Source organism: Megalops cyprinoides, chromosome 20, assembly GCF_013368585.1.
Source record: "Megalops cyprinoides isolate fMegCyp1 chromosome 20, fMegCyp1.pri, whole genome shotgun sequence".
Lineage (NCBI taxonomy): Eukaryota > Metazoa > Chordata > Actinopteri > Elopiformes > Megalopidae > Megalops > Megalops cyprinoides.
Window position 1 is genome coordinate 20,215,340 of NC_050602.1, and position 20,707 is coordinate 20,236,046.

Consider the following 20,707-nt stretch of genomic DNA (forward strand, 5'->3'; position numbering starts at 1 on the left):
AACACTGAAGGTTTTTTTTATTCAAAGTTTTTTTTCTCTGATTCACTGCAGTTATTAGAAAAGCAATAAGGACAAAAGATTATCACGCAAAGATGATGAAGTAATTGCTGGAAAATGACAACAGAAGCCAAACCTACGGCACTTAACCATACACATTTTTTGCGACAAGCCTGTCACATGTTTTTATCACAGTAGTGCAAAACTACCTATGCTGTGCATAAAAATCAAGAATACAAGATTAATTTTGCAATGGCTCAATGAAACTCAGTCTTTCTGAGGGAACCAGGAGTATATTGTGTTGTTCATTTAATTTAGTTTCCCCATGACAAATTAATTATGCACAACATTGTATTCATATTCATATTTCCTGGTTTTATTTCTTCTGAATGTAAACCAGATAACAGTTATTTTACATTGTTACCCTTGAGAGTAAAGCATCAAGGTGGCTGATCAACAGTGTCCTGCCTGATGTGATTACAGTACCTGTGAGATATTTGTACAAATGACATAAAATTGTACAAAGTAAACATCCTCATAAATCAATGTGAGGATTCATAAGCTAGTTCCAGTTTAATTCTTTGAAGACAAAGATCAAAACAAGTATATTACACACACACACACACACACACACACAAATATAGACATACAGGGATAAACAGAAAACAGCCTTGATAGACAGGTTGAGGGAGAGAAACATTTTTTTAAAAATGTAAACAGTTAACATTTAAAAACATTCTGAGGGCCTAATGTAAAAATCACTGCTCTCTCTCCCTCTGAAACCCAAGAAAATGAGACATTGCACTGACTGACAATTAAAGACCCAATGGATTCACCGAAAGTAAAATTATAATCACATTCATTGATATGATTTTTATGAAGTTAGTGAGTTAGTGGTCTACCTTAAGAAGCACTACTCCATGTGTGTGATTTCGCCCTGTCTTTGTGAGAATGTGGGTTTCCCTTGTAGCTCTTACAGAGAGAGCATCCTGTTTAATCCCCCACAATGCAACAGCGAGTATGGTACCAGTGGCTCGGTTTGCGTGAGAACCCCACGTGGTCGTGAGGGGCATCACACTAAAGTCCTGCGCAGTGTTTTCGGGTCTTTCATTCCTTTGTCAGCTTACTGGGTCTTGTCGTGGGTGAAGGCGGCTATCCTGACAGCTACAAAGAAACAAAACAGAGACATCTTAAAACCATACACTGAGGACACCTGAATGCTACTTCTGTCAGAACACGACACTGAGAGTCAATGTAAGCACAGACACTTCACATCCCACTTACTGAGTTAATTTCCCCATGAGCTATGGTGCATGATGGGTCTCACCCAAAACAATCTTCTAATATTTGATCTCTACTTCCTATCCAACAGAGCAATTAGCTGCACCCCAAAGTCTCCCTCCACCTCTCTGCACCACACCCCCTTCCCCCCTGCAGGTTCACAACCTCAGAGAGCGCTACCTTCTTTTGTGACCGTGTCAGCGGCATTCTTGGCGGAGCTGCTGAAATCCTTGACCACGCTGTCCATCGTCGCCTGGTGTTTCAGGAAGAACGGCCGCACCACACGAGTGTACAACACCTGGGAGCCATTCCAGGAGACTGGAGCCATGCACCACACCAAGAACAGACACTGCGCGAGAAAGAGCGAGAAAGTGTGTGTGGGTGGGGGGGGGAGAAGGGGGATATAGATATAGTGACAGAGAGAATAATGAGAGAGAGAATGAAATGGGCAGGAGTGATAGACAGATGGTAGTGGGGTGGAAAGAGAAAAAGAGAAGACGAGAAGGAGTTTGAAGAGAGAGAAAGGGATGAGGAACAGAGAGATAATTCTACTGACATCTAAGATTCTGCAGTCCTGTCTGAGTCCCTGCACCTCATGTGTTCACTGAATAGAATAAAAACATGGCATTCCAGTATTTTCAATCTCCACAATGGATTTTCCTTCCATTAAAATTCAGGGACGTGGTCAGAGAGTTAATGATATCAGAGAAAGAAAGTAAATGGAGCCTGACGCATGATGTGTGATGTGCTGTACTGTACCTTCCCAGCATAGTAGAAAGGGCACCAGAAGAGAAAGATGTCTGAGAAGAACTCCGCCAAGCTGAAGAGTCCGTACACCACCCAGTACGTCAGCCACTTGGTGTCATCCTCCTTGTTGGAACTCTCGATGGCTTTGATGCTGAGTGCAAAACAGAAACCATGAAATAACCTTTTGTTGATGATCCAGAAGACCATCCCTCAGGGGTGTCTACGGTACGACTGGGTATTATGCCACTCATACTTCCGATTTGGTGCATTTATCCACTATCCTGCATTAGCATCCTGCTAATACAGCTGAAAAAAGATGTTGTTGCTCTTAGAACATGACACGTTTGCAGAGTCTAGAGAGATCATCATGAGTATGACAAAGTGTGAAAGTATGACAGGCACCTATTCAAACTGCAGTGTGTTCTGTCTTTAATATCTTTTACAGAAAGTAAGAAAGCATTAGGCTTTTTAAAATACTTACAAAATATTTTTCCTTAATTCAGGCAACCATCAGACCCATGATACTGCATCTTTTTAATAAAAATACACCAAACTAACAAACAAGGACATTGTGGTTGGGTTGAACAGAGTCCTAAGTTCACTATGTGTAATGTCTACCCCTTCACCTCATTATTGACCTGATTGACCTTTACTTTTCCTTTACTTCTTATTTTGAAACCGAATACGTTGCGCAACCGACCAATAAATGGATGACAGCTCTCTGAAGAAAAAAAACTGTAAATGAAAAGAGAATCACACAGCCTGCTACAGCACCAAATCTTAATTAAACCTGACCAATAAATGTAGCTATACTTACGAGAAATAAGCTGGATACACAAATCCAATCAGGTTGCAGAGAAGGGAAGCTCCATACCCAAAGATTAGATACAGCCCGATAATACCCAATGCACCTACAGAAACACAAGCAGGAGACAAGCTTGAGTGATTCAGCTGCACTTTAATAAATGATCAATTCCTAGTAACACACAGACAATAGCAAGGGTGTCAACCTTTATTCCTGGGGGGTTGTGCTGTGGGTGTTCATTCTGGCTTTTGCTCCAACCTCCCCTCTTCATTGCTTGTTTCGTCCAATATTTATTCCAATTTTTTCAGTTTTAGAAATAATACACCCCAGTTTACAACTGTATTTTTAACACTTTAAGTTTTTTTTTTACTACAGTGTGTTACGGGAAACACACATGTGTAAATGTTTACAGTGATTAAGTAATTAGAACAGCTATAACACATTGGAAGACATTTCTACAGCACTCTCAAAAAATCTGACTCAATGGTTTAGTCTAAAATGAAAACATCAATGGACTGAAAACAACATGATAATGAAGAAACAGTATAAGGAATACAGAGGGAGTACATACAGATATGGGAACTACAGTATTCATGGACTGCTTCAAAGGGAGGTAAAGCCTTCTATTGTTATTGGGGAAGGGCCCTCGAGAGAATCTATCACACACCTGTGAATGGGCAGCCCTGCTACACCCAGGGGTATGAAAGATTCCTCCGAAATACCCAGGCTAAATTCAGCTTCTCTCCCGCCATTCCAAACCTCCAGCCTAACTGTAACTCCAGAACCCGTCAGACAAGTCAATTCGGCGGCATCTGCTCTCCTGTGATAATGAGCCAGGCGCTGGGCAGACCTGAGGCCTCTATGAAGCTGTGCACTGTTATTTGCATATGGAAATCAAGCTCAATGGCATCTCAGTCATTATTAAACATAGAGGCCTCAAGTGCGGGCCTACTTCCAGCCTGTGGAGTGTTTCCATTAAAGCGCATCTAAGACCGTGTCAAATAATACTGTTTGAATGTGCCAGATATATAACACATCTGCCAACAGTCCACTTTTAAAATCAAAACCAAATGCTAAAACTGTCAAAGGTACTAAAAGTGAAAGAAAATGTCAAAGTATGAAATCTGACCGCATAAACACAGTGCGATAGTTGTATAAAACTAATAGTTGTACAGATCCACAGCCTGCACTCATGTATACTTTAACTTATGTTCATTGTGCAATAACTGTTCATACATACCTCATTCATTCCATGTAAGTGTATGCTCTACAGTTGCTGTTTGTTGTGTCAATACTGTTGTTTCGTATGTTTTGTTGTCAGTGTCACTTTGACATTGTATGCAAGCACTACGAAAGACACTGCAGTCAGATTCCTTGTATGTGTGGAAGCATGCTTGGCCAATAAAGTCTGATTCTGATTCTGATTCTGATTCTAAATTATTAGGAACAAAACATGTACATTTACCTGCAATGACCAAAACGTCAGTTCCACTTTTAATATCCACTGAATGAGTTAAACAGATTTTTTTTTTTAATGATTGGCCAAGATTTGAAAGCACAACACACTAATTATGCTGTGAGCTGTTGTGTCCAGTGATTTCAGTAGATTCGAAGACAGTGCCCAAAGAAACAGACCTGGTCTCAAAGCTTACTAATTTAATTATTCAAACTAACACGGACTGTGCTTAGACCAGCTCTGACAATTCACCACAAATCAGAATACACCAAATCATAGCAGAAGCCAAATGTTTGGAACATTGAGAAAATGAAAAATAACCACAAAAAAATGGATGGCTATCAGGCCTTAAAATGTAAGTGCATATTCTCTGAGTACCTCTTCACCTTCAGAGTTATAAAACACAGACACACCCCGACTAAGTACAGTCTCAGTGGCCATAGTTCAGCTATTGACAAAAGCCAATATAACAATTCATGGCTGGCAAATGAGATCACCGCGAGACAGGTGATGTGTTCACAGAGATACACGCAAACTGAGTCCTACAGCACAGACTCAGGTTTGAGCTGTGTCATTCCCCAACAATGACTGGGAGTCTGTGGAGGCATAACACAACCCACGGTTTATGAGGTGCTCAGATGATGTCAGGGTGATCCGTCATCATCCGTTTGGCCTTTGCTCTCCTGGCAAACTGTGGAATTTGAAGTGTTTATTATGACCCAGCAATCCAAAGCAGGACGCTAAACCAAGGCCCACACTGTAATCAACAGTCCATTAGGACTACTACACATAAAGAATTAGATTGATCTATTGCCCATTTGTGCTGTAATCCAAAATAACTTAAGCCATCGCTGCTCCGTTGTGATATTTGCTGGTCACTTCTGAATCTCTAAAATGCTGTTCTCTTGTTGGCTAGAGAACAGTCATTGTCAGTCATTCTGTGTCAAGCTTCTTAAAATGCCCAGCTGTAAGTACAAACTTGGCAAAGATGAGACTAGAGGTGCTACTAGACCACGTTTCCCCATGTGGTGCCCTCTTTGGATAGTGAGGACATTCACCTGTTCAAAAACTAGATTCTGGGTATAAAGTAAGTGGATTGGCAAAGGGCTCAAAGACTGAAAAATGAATTGCTACGTGTGAACTCTCCATGGCCATCCTACCAGGGAAAAAACTGACCTGCCCACAGCGAGTTGAACACATCGCAATGCCAGCCCCTAAGGAGTGAATGACAGACAAATGAGTGTGTGTATGAAAAAGTAATCGGAATTGGCACAATGAAAAGCTAGTCAAATGAAAATATTCAGATGGCTTTTTCTTCTCAGTGGTGATTCATTCCAAAAAGAAAAAAAAACAATATATTTCACTTTGCATTTTCTTTCCTGCTCTTTTATTTTCAGTTTGGCACAAACTGGCTTCCACACACCACTCTGAGAAGGACAACTGTATGCAGTCCTGCCCACAAACTGGCTTCCACACACCACTCTGAGAAGGAGAACTGTATGCAGTCCTGCCCACTCTCTACCTCCCTCCTTCAACATTCCATGCCCCAGGATAAAGCAAAGGGTTTCATCTTGTTAATGCCACGAAGCATCAGATTACCAAATGATTCTCACCCACTGCAACTGCAGCCACCTTTTAATAATTAATCACATTTTTTTTTTTACCGACACTAAATTTTGTACTCTACTCATCTTTTGACTTGAGTGATGTCTTTCACTATTATTTTAACCATGCTGTCTATAATCCAACCCATATAAATTTCAAATGTGAATTGTGCACTTGCTGGTGACTTTGTAAACAGAAGCAAAATTCCTGAACAGGCCAATAATGTTCTCTTCTATTCTAACCTTAAAATGTCTCATCAGACTGTTGACATGCCAAACGAGTTACGGCAGCATTCAAATCACAAGATATCCATGTAAGACCTCAGCTACTGCGGAATACTGTGCAATATCTGTCTGTGAAAGCTTTGCAAAGACACCATGCTGTGTTTACTTTCAGTAACAGGATATGAGGTGTCATACAGGTTTTAACCTTGAGAGTAATCTCACGTGATAGAAACCTTCTCTTGCTTGCTTGTTTGGACACTGTTCTCTCATTCTGTCACTGTTACAGGAATGTGACCAAATTTGCATTTTCAAGTGACTGTATTCTCCAGGATGCGTCTAAGGAAACTACATATGTTGCACCTGTATTTTACTTATATGCTATGTATCCACTGCCCTTGCATGTTTGTAGTGGACAGCTAAGCAGCAGTGTGGGAAAATGAAACTGGCAAGGGGAATGCACTTGGCAGCTAGTGAAGATCAAAGTAGCAACAGGCTGCCAACCAAGTGTCTCTCTATTTGCACCACCTTCCTCAAATGTTCTTTTGGATGCCACAGAGTTAACTGAACCCCAAAAGCTTTGACTTTTTTTTTTTTTTTAAACACACAATCTTTCATGCTTCCAGACACCTGCTGCAACACAGTGCGAGATAAATTATCCCAAATTATCTCAAATACTGAGAGAGTGGAGGTAACGTCAATGAAATGGCCCTGTAACCAGAATTTTGCTGGTTCAAAGTCCCAAGACATACACCGTTGTTATACACTTGAGCAAAAGTACTCATACACTTGAGCAAAAAAAACTCAATTGCTTCCGCACAATAAAGGTCCATGTTAATCAATGCTATGCACAATGCAAACCTGATTTGTGAATCAAACAGTGAGTTCATAAAAGCAAAAGCAATTTAACAAAAGTGTCTGACCATGACACACTGCAGGCAGTGTAGCTGACTCTGCAGAGAGGGTCCACTTCAGCTCCTGTTCAGCCCCACCCTTCACACCACAGAAAGTGGATACACAAGGCCATGTTACCGTGTTAAAAATACCTCCCAGGACCAGCTGTTAGCACAGAGGGAATTAGGACCACAGACTTCTACAGGAATAACCCCACCAAATGCAGCATCGACATGACCCTCCATTTCACAAAAACCATGCTAGATAAACCAGAGACGGAAAGAACACTGCAGAAATACATGGTATCTTTTAAAATCCATCCACAAACACAAAATACTCTTAATAATATCACAGATAATATTACAGCTGCAATAAAGCTTTGCTGCATGATCTCTACAATTAAAGTGATGAGTATTTTTGTCTGAACATAATACCCTACATTAAACTGCCAATGTCAGTTTTTAGCCATTAGGCCAACACTGCACAATTTGCATTATCTCTACATGGTGCAATCATGCAAGTGTAGTATCTAGCCTAAAAGCAGGAGTTTCATGATAAAAAGATGAAATAGCCATACAGTACTTCCTTGTTCCTTGTAACTATCAAAATTGATAGCTTCATACCATATAACAGAAAAATTAAAACTATTTTACTTGAAGAAAGTCCATACAGATAAAATCACCATATTTTGTTTGTTAGATTTTTACACTCTGACTAAAAACATGTAAAGTAAACAATTCCCAATTTTTATGCAATAAATAAGTCGGAGGTTACACAATGCTTTTACAGTAGTGTGGCTGCTGTCGCTGTGACAATACAAGTCGGGGGGGGGGGGGGGGGGGGGGGGGGGGGGGGCACTTAACAAGCAGACACTTAATTCATTTAATAGCACACATATAGCCCTATCCTCTACTTAAGTCACTGAGAGGTGTTCTCACAATAAAACAGTGCTGTGACCAAAATATTTTCAATTTCACAGCCTTTTCACTACAGTTAATTAAAGGTTCAGTGTTACTTGAAACAGACCAATTACTTAAGGGGCCTTCCAATTGCGAAAAAAATATGTCCTACATATATCAAATGTCATCAAACTTTGGTTTGGAACAGCATGTTAGACAACCATCTCTACTTCACAATACTTGAGTAACAACGACAATGAGTCGCACACCACATATTTTGGATGAATCCATTAAATTACAAACTAATCAGGAAAACAAGCCTTCTAAAATTAGCATCTGTGAACTATTCAAGAGATTTTATTCTTTTACTGAGAAAGGGTAGGTTTGTGGAATAATCGCACGACAAAAGACAGGTTTTGCTTGATTGTCTATCTCTTTTCCCCAGCTTGCTGCTAAGATGATGCATGTACTGATAGGCTACGTGGTGAATATGTACACGCGACAGCGTGGTGAACCTTGAGCTGTTAGTGCCCAGACACCATTGCATAACGGAGCTTTAAATGGCTTGTTTAGATGGGGGTGCAAGCTCAAAAACAGACATCTAAGCAACAAGGTTAGTCAACCACTTACCTGATGCAATGTACTGTTTTTGAATTCCTGTGCTCTGCTCGACCTTCCCAAGCAAATCCGTTACAAAGTTCTTTTCGTTCAAAAACTTATTAAAGCGCTCTCTCAGTTCGGCTGACATCGCTGAAAACGTGTTGCTTCTCCTTAGGATTAAATGTGCTTGGACAATAAATATAGAGTGAGGAAAATATAAATACACACCGCAAGAGCTGCCCTCTCGATAGCCGTGGTTAGCAAACGTTAAGTATATTTAAAACCTACAAGTTCGCTGACGGAACAAAAAGCGTTCGTTTAGCAATACGTCAGTCCCCTTTGCCAAGTTGCTAAGTCGCTGCGTCACTGTTTGGGGGGACGACTCTATACATCACTTGCAGCCACCGACCAATCGGAGGACAAGCAGCATGTACAGATAAAGGTAAGTTTTCCCCCAGGTGATGATCCTGACTGCTATCTCCGTGTTGATTTTGGAGCAGGTAATGTTTACTGAAGTACCAACATCAAAGTCAATACGTGTGCACATTTAGCCGAGCGTCTAGTTACTTAATCTGTTTAGGAAGAGAAGGCTGGTTGGAGAAATCTCGGAGAAAATCATGGGTAGTGTCGATCTATTTTCTATACTTTCCATCTATATGTTCCATTTACTTTTTGTTGTAACTCTTTCCAGTGCTATAGGTCAACAAATTGTGGTTGTACCAGTTTCGGACAGAGGACTTGCAGTCGATGAAAAGCCGGTCATCCTTCTGTCAATGTGGTACCGCAATCAAGCATGAGAACATGTGTGAAGATATCCTTGTCAAAAGTACTGTACAAAATAAGTGTTGATCATATTTGTTTGAAAATGTAAGCAGCCCATTTTATATATTCAAAACGTACGGGAACATTTTGCTAGGTGTAGCGTCTCTTACTGTTGAGGGGGTTGCACCCATTTAAGTTTCTACACACCAAGTACACAGACAACAGCATCCAAAGCTCAATCTTTAGAGAGAGAGAACGGGCCATGACGCCACAAGACACAATGAAATTAGTCAGACCGACTGACCTGTTTTATGATTCTACATATGATCAGTAGATGTCACTGTTTTATCATTGTAAACTGATACTGCATTGAGAGGAAATTTAGGCCAGTATTCTAACAGCAGTTGTCTTTAACTCTGATTCACAGGGCAATGCAAGTGTTACTGTTATTCTTCACAAACACAGTTCAGTTCAGCTGTTAACAAGATCAAAAAAAAGAATAGTGTTTTGTACTAAAAACAACAACACTTGCATGTTATGGTACGCGTTTGTTTCTTAGTTAAGAACACAAGCTGATCCATGCGTGATCCATTACATTAGTGCATATGTATTTGGAAAAAGTAAAACATACAATTTTTGGTGTCAGCTGTCATCAAGACGAATAAAAATAATCGTTTTGTACTTCATACTCTTTGTACAAAACTTGTATGTTTTGTACTCAAATCACTAGCATTTACATGTTATGGCATTTATTTATTTCTTGGACAAAAGGACAAAAGCTGATCTTTGCCTAAACCATTCCATTTGTTCATATGTTTTTGAAAAAGTAAAATGTCATCATATTTTTGGCATCAGTTAACTGACCATTCATGGCTGATTGCAATACACTTGAGTAACATCTATTTCTCTGAAGGCACATCACCTTATTAGTCAGAGAGGTGATTTGGCACAGTTGTTGATTTGATTTAACCACTTTAATGTCAAGCCTTGCGAAACTGAAGACAGAAGAACACAGAAGAGAAGCAATATATGCTGTCTGTCAACCAAACACCATCTTTGTACAATCAGTATGCAGAAGGTTAGATTATCGGTGTACTGCTGCACTAACTTGGTAAGACATTACTCCCAAACACAGTCAATTAATGATTACTCATGATTAAATAGACCTTGAGTCACAAAATCAATGAAGACACCATCATGCACTTACCTCACAATCATTTTGAGACAAACAACTTTGCCTGAGATTTTTCAGAGATGAGACCACACACTCAACGGAGCAAATGGGGAAAACACTGTATATTCCCCAGTATAACTGATGCAGGAATCTCACCCTGAGTTTGTTTTTCATAAAATAAATGACTAAAAGCCAACACAATAATTAAAGAACAATCAAATGTAGGAGCACATTTTATAAAGGCATATTTGACAGTGTGCATAGATTTTCCATTTTTTTTTATCATTTATTAAATTTAATTGTAATCGCGCAAAAACAACAGAAAGTGACTGAAATAACTTTGATTATAAAATACGCATAGAGAAAAAATCAACATGAGTCAAGATGTAGTCTGAATGAATTCTTTTTTATTTTTTTTTTCTCTAAACTGGATCAAATTCAATTCCAAAGTGGGGAAAAAACTTCAAATGCAACCCAATTGGTATCTGTGAAAGAGAGTGTGTGTGTGTGGGAATGAGGATCTAAAAGGAGATATTTGTATGAGGAAAACCGGGAAGTTCAGTCCCTGCTCGACCTTTGACCCCTGCTGGCTGTCAGACTCAGGGGTGGTGCTGGCCATGTTTTGTACGAGTGGGAGGGGTCAGCAGGCACATGGCATGCTCTCCCCCAGCTCAACCGTTAGTCCTTTGCTCAGGAGGAACGCTTCCTGCTTCGGCTCGCGACCCAGGAAGTTCTTCAGCATGTCCTCTGCATCCTCAGAGCCGCCCGGCCTCAAGATGCAGTTTCTGTAGTCCTGGCCCACCTGTGGGAGATATGAGGGTTCACTTTACACATGGAAGATTTATGTTGGCCTCTGCTGGCCTGTCCAACATTTCCACACAGGAAGAACCCAGTGTGTAGTGATTAGGGAACATGACTTTTAATCACAAGGTTGTAGTTCTGATTCCCAGGGGTACTGCTGTTGTACCTATGAGAAGCATACTTAACTGCTGAAGCAAAAATACACAGCTATAAAAACAGACACTGTAATAGAGTAAGTAATAGTAAGTAATAGTGAATAAGTGTGTGTACTAAACAAATTAGTATTAATAATAATAACAAGAGAGCACACAAAATAAATGTGGTCATCCTTAAACTATTTAACCAGAAGTGGCTGCAACTTTGGCTATGCAGAAAATAAAAGGAACAGCATTGTCTGCATGTGCAAGTAGGAAAAGTAAAAGCAAACAAAGTAAGAACACTCTTCTGACCTTGGGGTTCATGACACCTTCCTGTTTAAAGCGTGCATAGAACATGTCCATGGAGAAGACCTCGCTCCACAAGTAACCATAATACTGGGCATCATAACCACCTGCCAGGTGTCCGAAGGTGGCCGGCATGTTGGTCCCTACAGAGGAAACAAGAGGTAGAAGATCTGTGTAAACTTTACCGATGCTACAATTTATGGGAGCCATTTCTGGTAATGTGCCATTTCTGATATATGGCAGACATTGTTCAATGTACCAGCTGGTAATCCCAGACTCTTAGTCCTTCTCTAAATTCCCAGGTCCTCACCTGAAGATGCCGGAACTCCCAGAATTTCATGGCACAGTTTGGCGTACTCCTCTGCTGGGTCGACCACTGTCCCGGTGTGTAGGGCCTGGTCCAGTTTGGCCAGTACGATCTGCCTCAGGTTGAAGAGCCCTGCCAGGGACACAGATCAAAAGGGGCAGCAAAAGATTAATGTCCAATGTTCACTCACAGACAGACAAGAGAGGATTGCATATGGTAGTATACTTGGCTCCCCTTGTTAACTTGGGGCAGGGCTTTAACAGTGTTATGCTCACACTCACTGGTCTGGGAGTGTTGTTAGCCTGGTCTCACACTGTTGCACATTCAATTTTAATGGATACACTTATGTTCAATTGTGCTGCAAGTCACTCTTTATGAGAGTGTCTGCTAAATGAATGTAATTTAATGTATTGTAATGTATTTCCCCCTTCACCCACCCTTCTGGTGGGAGTACTACAGAAGAAATGACACCTGCTACACCGTCAGGAAATCTGTGTAGTTGTAGCTTGCGTTTGCTGCGTTTGCTGTGCACTGCTCCCCACGGTGGCCAGTTTATGGAGTGCGTCATTACCGGTGTTGGCCAGACGGGACTTGATGAGCTTTTCCAGCAGCTCCTCTGGGATGGGGTTGCCAGTCCTGTAGTGGCGGGACATCCGCTGCAGCGGCTCCTTCTCCCAAACCCAGTTCTCCAGCATCTGAGACGGAGCCTCTACAAAGTCCCGCTCCACGTGGGTGCCACTGAACATGGCGTAGTCTGCCTGCAGAGAGAGGGGGGTGGGGGGCAGAGAGTGAGAAGCAGGAAGAGAAAGATAAAAAGACAAAAGAGAAGCAGCCAGAGAGACAGGAAGAGAAAGAGAGGAGGACACACACGCAGTTATTAAAATGTAACCAATAATATAAAAAGCCTGATCTGATCATGTGAGGTACATGCTAAGGTGGGCCATTAGTAGAATACAGTTAGAACAGTCACATGCACAAGCACGGTCACATGCCACCTTTCAGACAGACCCCTCAAGCTCAACTTCAAGGATTACAAACACAAACCCCGCCCCTCAAGCACTACCATAAGGGGTGAAAAACACACACACACACACACACACACACACACACACACACACTGCCTCCTCACCTGAGCGCATAGCTGGTGCATGACGTGGCCGAACTCATGGAAGTAGGTCTCAACCTCATCGTGCTGCAGCAGAGAGGGGGCGTCGGCCATGGGCTTACTGAAGTTGGCCACCATGGCTGCCACTGCCATCTGCCTGGTGCCGTCAGGCAGGAGACAGCCGGGCTGCAGACCGAAGCAGGCGGCGTGCCCAAACTTCCCCTCTCTGAGGAGAGACAGACAAACCACTGAAGGGCTGGACTTTACATTCACCTCAAACTCATATGATTATCATGGCAAAGTCATGCCAAAATGGAGCATCACATCAATCCTTATGTGCTCAGAGTTACAATATGAAACACATATTGATAACACCAAATCCCTTGAACATGGTCATGTGTACTTAAAAGGGACATGTGGGTTTTAAGTTCAGCGAAAGAATGGATTTAAGTAATGATAAACTGAAAAATAGAAAAAATTAGGATTACTACACTATATTAAAGAAGAACATGGTCAAGATAAATGTATTCAATGAAAAAGCTAACAATTTTGCCTTAAACTGTTTTTTTGAATGAATGAATGAGGAAAAACATTCCTCGTCTTTATTCACTTGGTGTCACCTGGGGAAGAGGTCCAGGTAGAACTGCCCGACGACGTGGCCCGTGTTGCGGTCCTTGACACAGTAGAGTGTGACATCCTCATGCCACACAGGGGCGCCCTCCACCAGTTCGAAGGAGAGGCCCAGCAGCTCCTGGTAGATGTCCAGCAACCCCTGGGTCACCACTTCCATGGGGAAGTACTCCTTCAGCTGGTTCTGGTCCACGGCATACTGGTTCTCCTCCACCTGGGTCATGTAGTACCGGGTGTCCCAGGCGTGTATCTGCTTGTCAAAGTCCAGACCCCTCTTCTTGCACTCCTTCTCTTTCAGTGCGAGTATCACAGCCCGCTCCTCCTCCCCGAGGCTCTTCAGCTTACGAGCCAGCTCCTCTGATTGGTGGATAGAGGGAATTATAGACAGGTGAGCATGTGAGTTCACTGACCTCCACAGATCAGGTGATTTTCCTGGTCTGCAGTTGCTGCTACAAGTGGACAAGCAGGACACAGAGTGAAATTTCCATTGACTATATTTCATTAAAATTTCCTCAAGTTATGACCACGAAAAATGAGACAAAGTTTTTTTTTGTCTCTTGTCATCATTTTAGAAGATCTAAACAAAATTAAAATAAATAAAATTTCACTTTGGAGTTCTTCCTTTATCATTTCTTTCTAGTCCTTCATATTTCTCTGTAGACTTGCATCCTATATATTTTTACCTTTTTGGATGTTTGAGTGTTTGCTTTGAATTTGCTGCAGGGATTTTCTTATTATATTTTCTCACAAGAGAAACAATAAAAAAAGTACCTAGGAAGAGGGAGACCTTCTTCCCAGTCTTTGCCATGTTCATCTCCAGCACGAAGTCAGCGTGGGTGTTGAAACCCAGCAGCCTGGACTTCTTGGCCCGCAGCTCCACCAGCTCCCTCAGGATACTCGAGTTCTCCTGTAGGGGGAGACAAACTGTCAGAGGGAGAGTGGAGGAGAGTTTTGACCACAGATACTCTGTATTATGACCAGATACTCAGTTCCTTCTGTCCTCTGCACTTAAATTGAATGCATTTTGGTTAGATAAGGCACTTAGATAAGTGGTCTTATAAATCTCGTTGTTCTAGTAACACCTCAGACCTCTTGAAAAATCACAATGGGTCTTTGACAGTACTATAAAATTACCTTTTCAAATTTACCTTTTGAAGGTGTTTTTTTAACCATTTTCACAAGGTTTCATCAAGACATTGATGTTGCCTTTAGGTATTCAAATGTCAAAAGCAGCCACAGCTCTAGCCCATAGGATGTGCTGACGTCTGAGCTATAGTTAGTGATATACAGATATTCTTAAAGCAGGTGGAGCTTCATTTGAATATCCTGACAAAAAAAATCTGCTGTCACACCTCTTTGCAGCGGGAGTTAAAAGCCTCCTCCAGCTTCCTGCGAGTCTCGGGGATGTGACACTTTTTCATAGAGGGGAAGTAGTGCGGGTACTTCAACGTGATCTTCAGCTTTCCATCGTCATCCTTCTCCAGCGAGCTCAGGAAATCCTCTGGGAGGCCCCCTGAAATATGTTTTTTCAGGTTATTACATTATGCTGTAACAATTTAACCTTTTTAATTGTTAAAAAAAACATCTTTGCTCTTCAAATTTAGAGATCACCTGATTTTTTTCCTAGATAAGCAAGCTTATTTGCCACTCGAAGCTGACTATTCAAGAGACTTTTTCCCCTCCTTTATTTCCTCTTTGAGAGTGACTACTAGCATGACTTTAGTGCTACGTCCTCTCACTGGCTGTTGACGATACAGCTATGGAACTCAAATGCTCACCCAGCTCCTCCCGGGCGAAGCACAGGCAGGTGGTGTCCTCGTTCAGGTGCTTGTTGAAGTCGATGCACAGGGTGCTCAGCTTCTTCTTGATCGTTTTTATTTCCTACCACACAAACCGACAAAACAAAACACACAGTTGCCGAAGATTTCTGACAAATGCCAGCTGGTGTCATTGTCTTGAGTTTCAGGGCAAGCAAAGGTGAATGGCGTTTTGAAAACTGTATTGACATCTTGAGCTGGAAGGTCTATTACTTCCTGTGTTTCTTTGGGGAGGTGCAGGCCGTTTCTCTGGCCTAGTTTTATCAGCCTCTCCATGTAACGTTTCCCCTCGGGAGTCAGAGTGTCGGCATCTTCCTTCTCCTGTAGAAATGGACAGAAACACACTGAACAGGTCGCCAGTCTTGCTCCAAATGTTTCCATTTCTACAGGTACGCTGTTCATCCCAGCCGAAAGACGAGCAGTTAGGGAACTGGACTTGTCAGCCCACAGTCACTGCTGTGTTGGGGACTGAGGTGCTTAACCTGAAATTTCACTAACAGAGCTAGCTGTTGAAATGGCTCCTCCCAAAATGTACAGTAATCTGTGAAATCTGCGCTGGGTAAATGAGTTGTGCAAAACATGTAAAAATGTTAATTATCATTTAACATTAATGGATCTGATCTACCAAGTTTACTTTACTGTCATTTAAAGCAGGCAGAATCTGATTGGTGTAGGCACTGAGAGTCAGGGGGCTACGTGTAATGACATCAGAGCGAGAAAGGACCCGGTTGGTTCACCTGGAGCTCAACGATCCTCTGATACACGTCCTCACGCATGCTCATCTCAACATCGAACTCAGACAGCTTCTTGTCAGCTTCTGTGCTGGCTGTTCGCACTTCTTTGGACGGAGAGACGTGCTGGGGAAAGTCCAGCATGTTGCGCTGGACTAAAACAGGACAAAGACAGGAAACAGGAGGTGGAGGTCAACCACTGGGATCTAATACAAGGCAAAAACTAATATGACTCTAGCCTCAAGTAGGCTATTAATCCACAGAACACAAATGAAACAGACACTGGTCATGTTGACAGCAACTTCTCCAATCACCTTTTTGCCCTCTAGTGCCTCCAGTGGTAAATACCACTCATTGCAGGGGCTGTTCAGTGAGTGAGTTGCCACTGTTACAAGGTCCGCTTCTTCCAGTCTCAGCTAAAAATATTTAACATGAAAAGAGAGCTGTTCCTGTGTGAGTGCAGAACACAGTCCTCCCTGAAGGCTGGGGGGGGGGGGACTAGTAAGATTGAGAGGTGCCTTAATAAGACCAGCCATTTCTGTCTTAGTTTTCTTTCCTACAGGGAGATCAAATGGGACACTTCCCTCTTCCCTGTACTGTTGCATTTAGTTAAAGTCACCTCTGGTTGTTCCCTGAAAAATGATCAACATTTTACCATACAGTTATTTTTTGTATTTATTATTTATGTATTTATAACTGGACCTCAAAATGAATGTTAATTCCTCAGGGGGAAAAAAAAAACAAGGTCAGAAAGTGAAGCCTGGGGGAAAGTGCTAAGCATTTTGTCAAGCAAACACCAAGTAAATGAGCCTAACCAGGCAGTACAGCCAACAGCATACATTCAGCAAACATTCTTTCACAGGGGAACCCTCAGTGTGTGTGTGTGTGTGTGTGTGTGTGTGTGTGTGTGTGTGTGTCTGTGTATGGGTTGGGAGGGGGGAGGTACTACCACATGAAATAAAATCCATATTCCCTCACCCTGGCCAGTGACTTTTTAACAGCGTCAACATACACTTTGTTGTTTAGTGCAGGCAAGAGGTCACGCAGTCTTTATGTAGAAAGTGCTGAATTGTCTATACCATTGCGTACTGCTTTCCTGCCAACTCAGGCCTTTCTGCGCAGCACACAATGGCAGTGGAGTAGTGCAGGTGTAACGTGTTGGCAATGTGGACTTATCTGGACTTATCCACTCACGCAAACCTGGCCGTCGCTTTTGTTTTTGTCACGTCCCTAGCTATCTACCATTTATTGGTCAAATATAATGCCCAGGGTATAACAGTACTGTAAAAATATTCATATTACATTGTTTATCTGCATGCCCATGTTATATTATATTTGGAAGTCCTATAATATAATTCAAAAATAGTTTTGAACTGTACAATAAAAGAAATGAGGGGCTCTCCCCATATTTAATTAATCTGAGGGACCAAATAAATAAACAACAGACCATTTCGACCAGTGTCATCCATAACCACACACTATAACCACAAATTCAAAAAGTGTCTTGTTTCTAGTTATTTGCCCTTTTTTTCTCATCTGAAACCTTATAAAGCACAGTATGATGAAGCACAAAGCCTGTTACATCTGCTTACATGCACTAACCAGAGAGTAGTAAGTCAGGCCATACAGAATCATTTTAATCCACTCTGAATGTATACACTTCCACTGTGAGGCACAGAATGGTACTGCCATGGAATTTCCAGTGTGGGGGATTCCAAAACAGTACTCAGTACTGTAATATAGCTCTGGCTGTGCACCAATTGGCTGGCAGTAGGAGTGAATGCCTGAGAAGCAATGACCCTGTGCGGTGTACCTCCACCATTGATGACAAAGCACGCCTCACTCAATTTAACACTGTTCCCGCCCTCCCTCTTGCCACTGCTGTTCTGTAAACCAGATTAATTTATATGCTCTATCAAAAGGAATAGACAGAATGCACAACAAACAAGCAATGAAGCTTCATAGAACATGAAGAGTACCTTGTTGAAAAAATAGGGAAATGATAAAAAACAGCAAAAAAAAAAAATGGATATAAAAACACAGACGGTGCTGAGCTACACTGGATGGCAGCCATTTGATATGTCAATCTACTCTCTTCTTTTATGAGAGCCGAATCTGAATAACCAAAAGTCCAGAAAATGAAGAGCATGCATATAAGGAAAACCTGGAGAATTCGCCCTCTGCCCCTTGACGGTACAGTTGGTTTAGCAACAACGTGGAAACAAACACACGCAGTGGAGTGCCACACAAGCTCCTTTAACTGTGCGAAGGTTTCCCCTCACCTGCCCAGAGCTGGGGACCTGCTCACCTGTGTACTCCACCTCCACGTCGGCCAGAACTTTGAGGGTGTTCTCGTACGTGACGTCGGCCAGGTCCAGGGAGCCCACGGTATCATAAACCTGCTTGGTCCTGGCGATCAGCTCGTCGGACATCTGCCGGATCTGATCGGGGGTCAGGTCCCAGCGCAGGCGGTTTTCCGCACACACCCGGACATCGCTGCCAAACACCACTTCCCCTGGCGGCGTCGGGTATCAATGCGTATGAATATTTTATTGCAAAGGAAGGTTAGTTAAAAGGCACCTCTTATGTCCATCACACTCGCTTAACTGGTTATTTACACAGGCAATTTAATGCTCTTTGCCCTAGGGATCACAACGTTCTCCATGTTATTTGTACAAATAAAATCTCTTGGGAGCATTAGTGTACCCTGAGGACACTACTTCTTGTTTTCACCTAGTTGGGTGGTATACTGGGAAAAAGAAGGGAATGCATTTGGGAATGCATCCAGGGAATGCATCTGGTTGGCTGTATCTGTTTTATAAAGGCATGCTTGGACATTAATGCTTACTTGGTTATGTACACCTTCTAACCCACACTGTGGCTAGGTTTAATTTTCAAACACTTAAGGCATTTTATCCCAGAATACTTCACTCTAATTTCAAGCTTCATTTATAAATACAAATGTTAAATGATAACTAGGGATAACTTTCAATAGCATGTGTCCAACATAAGCACTATGTAAAGTCTTCCTAAACACTGCTTGAGTTATAATTGTAACATTAACATTTGGGGTTATGTCACTTATGATATGGCTGGTGACACAGCACACCCAATGTCTGTCAATGTCAGTTGTTACATGATTTATGAACGTTATGCAGTTACTAAAAACATGCAGTTCTTATTCATTTTTTTACATAGCTTTCGAATATGAACACATCATAGAAAATTTTACCAACAAACTGGAGGTTTACTACAAAGAATAGCCCCAAATTTACAAGTTCGGTTGTAGAATCGTAAGGAAATTACAGTTATGACATTCAGAACATCTCTTTACAAAGCCATTGTGTAACCATCTGCACCTACTTAATTCGTCCATTCGGGGCGCTTAATCTGCATTACTATGGTGTACCGGAATGATCGTGCCGTTTTAAAAAAAAAAATCTTATTCGTATTAATGAGCTACGTACAAACAACGACCTCCACTAAAAATTACCAGCAATTTGAAAACATAGAATTTGTTACCAACTAGAACGGCTTATAAAGACACATTGCTATCTGAAACCGTTTTACTAAGAAATGGCTGTTTACAGTGATCAGTAGCTATAACAAGTAAATTGGTGTGAAAAGTGTAAACAGGACGCAGGGTAAAGTTGTTTAATGACAGCCAGCGATGCAGAAACAGGACAGTCTTATGTTCCACAAACCCTTCGACCCTTTAAATGATCAACGCCAATCAAATGATTTTTCTCCTTAACACTGACCCATCCAAAAGAAAAAAATATCTTCTCTAGGTAACCGCCATAAACTTGCGCATGTAGTAGAAACTGCTGAAGAATCGTGGTTTGTTAGGTATTTAAATATGACACAACACTAAACGAGGATTATTTTAGCTGTCCAGTTAGCCTGCGCCTGAACATGGATGCGGGAGACGCATCTTTCAGTGAGCAGCATGCACTGAGCTTTCACCAGCCGTCTTTATTTTTGGAAAATAAAATGAAAAATCGGATTTAGGATTGATAATTTCACTGAACACCTTGGATTACCTGATAGCGTGCTACATGGTTAGGTAACGCCATATCAGAACGCGTAATACCACGGATTATCTGCACATGGGAAAAAATGTTGATCCATGCATCCGCTAAAATGGCTATGTAGCAACAGATGCTGCTGTTTCTCTCGTTTGTCAGGTGTAAAACTGAGTGGCTTTGTTGTGATTTGCATAGCGGCCAAATAAATTGCACAAAAAAAGACAAATTAGCTCACCTGTCGGAGGCATAATTCAGATATCGTAGAGTTCAGTCACTTTTTTCTGACGCGCTTCAGATAGGTTCCCGGCTAACTACGGCCCATTCCTCACCGGACACGTTAGCGTTGGTTGCTGATTAGTTTAACCGTGCGCCAGTCATTCTGTCGCCCATACGATTGGCTAGCT

At 41.8% G+C, this 20,707-nt stretch overlaps 2 protein-coding genes across 2 annotated transcripts; both read right to left on the reverse strand.

Moving 5' to 3' along the window:
* Positions 1-53: 53 nt before the first annotated feature.
* Positions 54-8,860, reverse strand: LOC118795803 (receptor expression-enhancing protein 5-like). The gene is made up of 5 exons (XM_036554536.1): positions 8,536-8,860; positions 2,843-2,936; positions 2,038-2,176; positions 1,459-1,627; positions 54-1,161 (listed from the first exon to the last, which is right to left on the reverse strand). Exons 1-5 carry the CDS (start codon positions 8,651-8,653, stop codon positions 1,121-1,123), a joined length of 561 nt encoding a protein of 186 aa, XP_036410429.1. The 5' UTR covers positions 8,654-8,860; the 3' UTR covers positions 54-1,120.
* A 2,142-nt stretch (positions 8,861-11,002) lies between these two features.
* On the reverse strand, positions 11,003-20,608 carry LOC118795802 (thimet oligopeptidase-like). The gene is made up of 13 exons (XM_036554534.1): positions 20,539-20,608; positions 18,584-18,790; positions 16,282-16,430; positions 15,758-15,865; positions 15,506-15,608; positions 15,080-15,240; positions 14,499-14,634; positions 13,718-14,084; positions 13,122-13,323; positions 12,564-12,750; positions 11,996-12,124; positions 11,692-11,828; positions 11,003-11,243 (listed from the first exon to the last, which is right to left on the reverse strand). The coding sequence occupies exons 1-13, from the start codon at positions 20,549-20,551 to the stop codon at positions 11,082-11,084; spliced, it is 2,061 nt and encodes a 686-aa protein (XP_036410427.1). The 5' UTR covers positions 20,552-20,608; the 3' UTR covers positions 11,003-11,081.
* Positions 20,609-20,707: the final 99 nt, after the last annotated feature.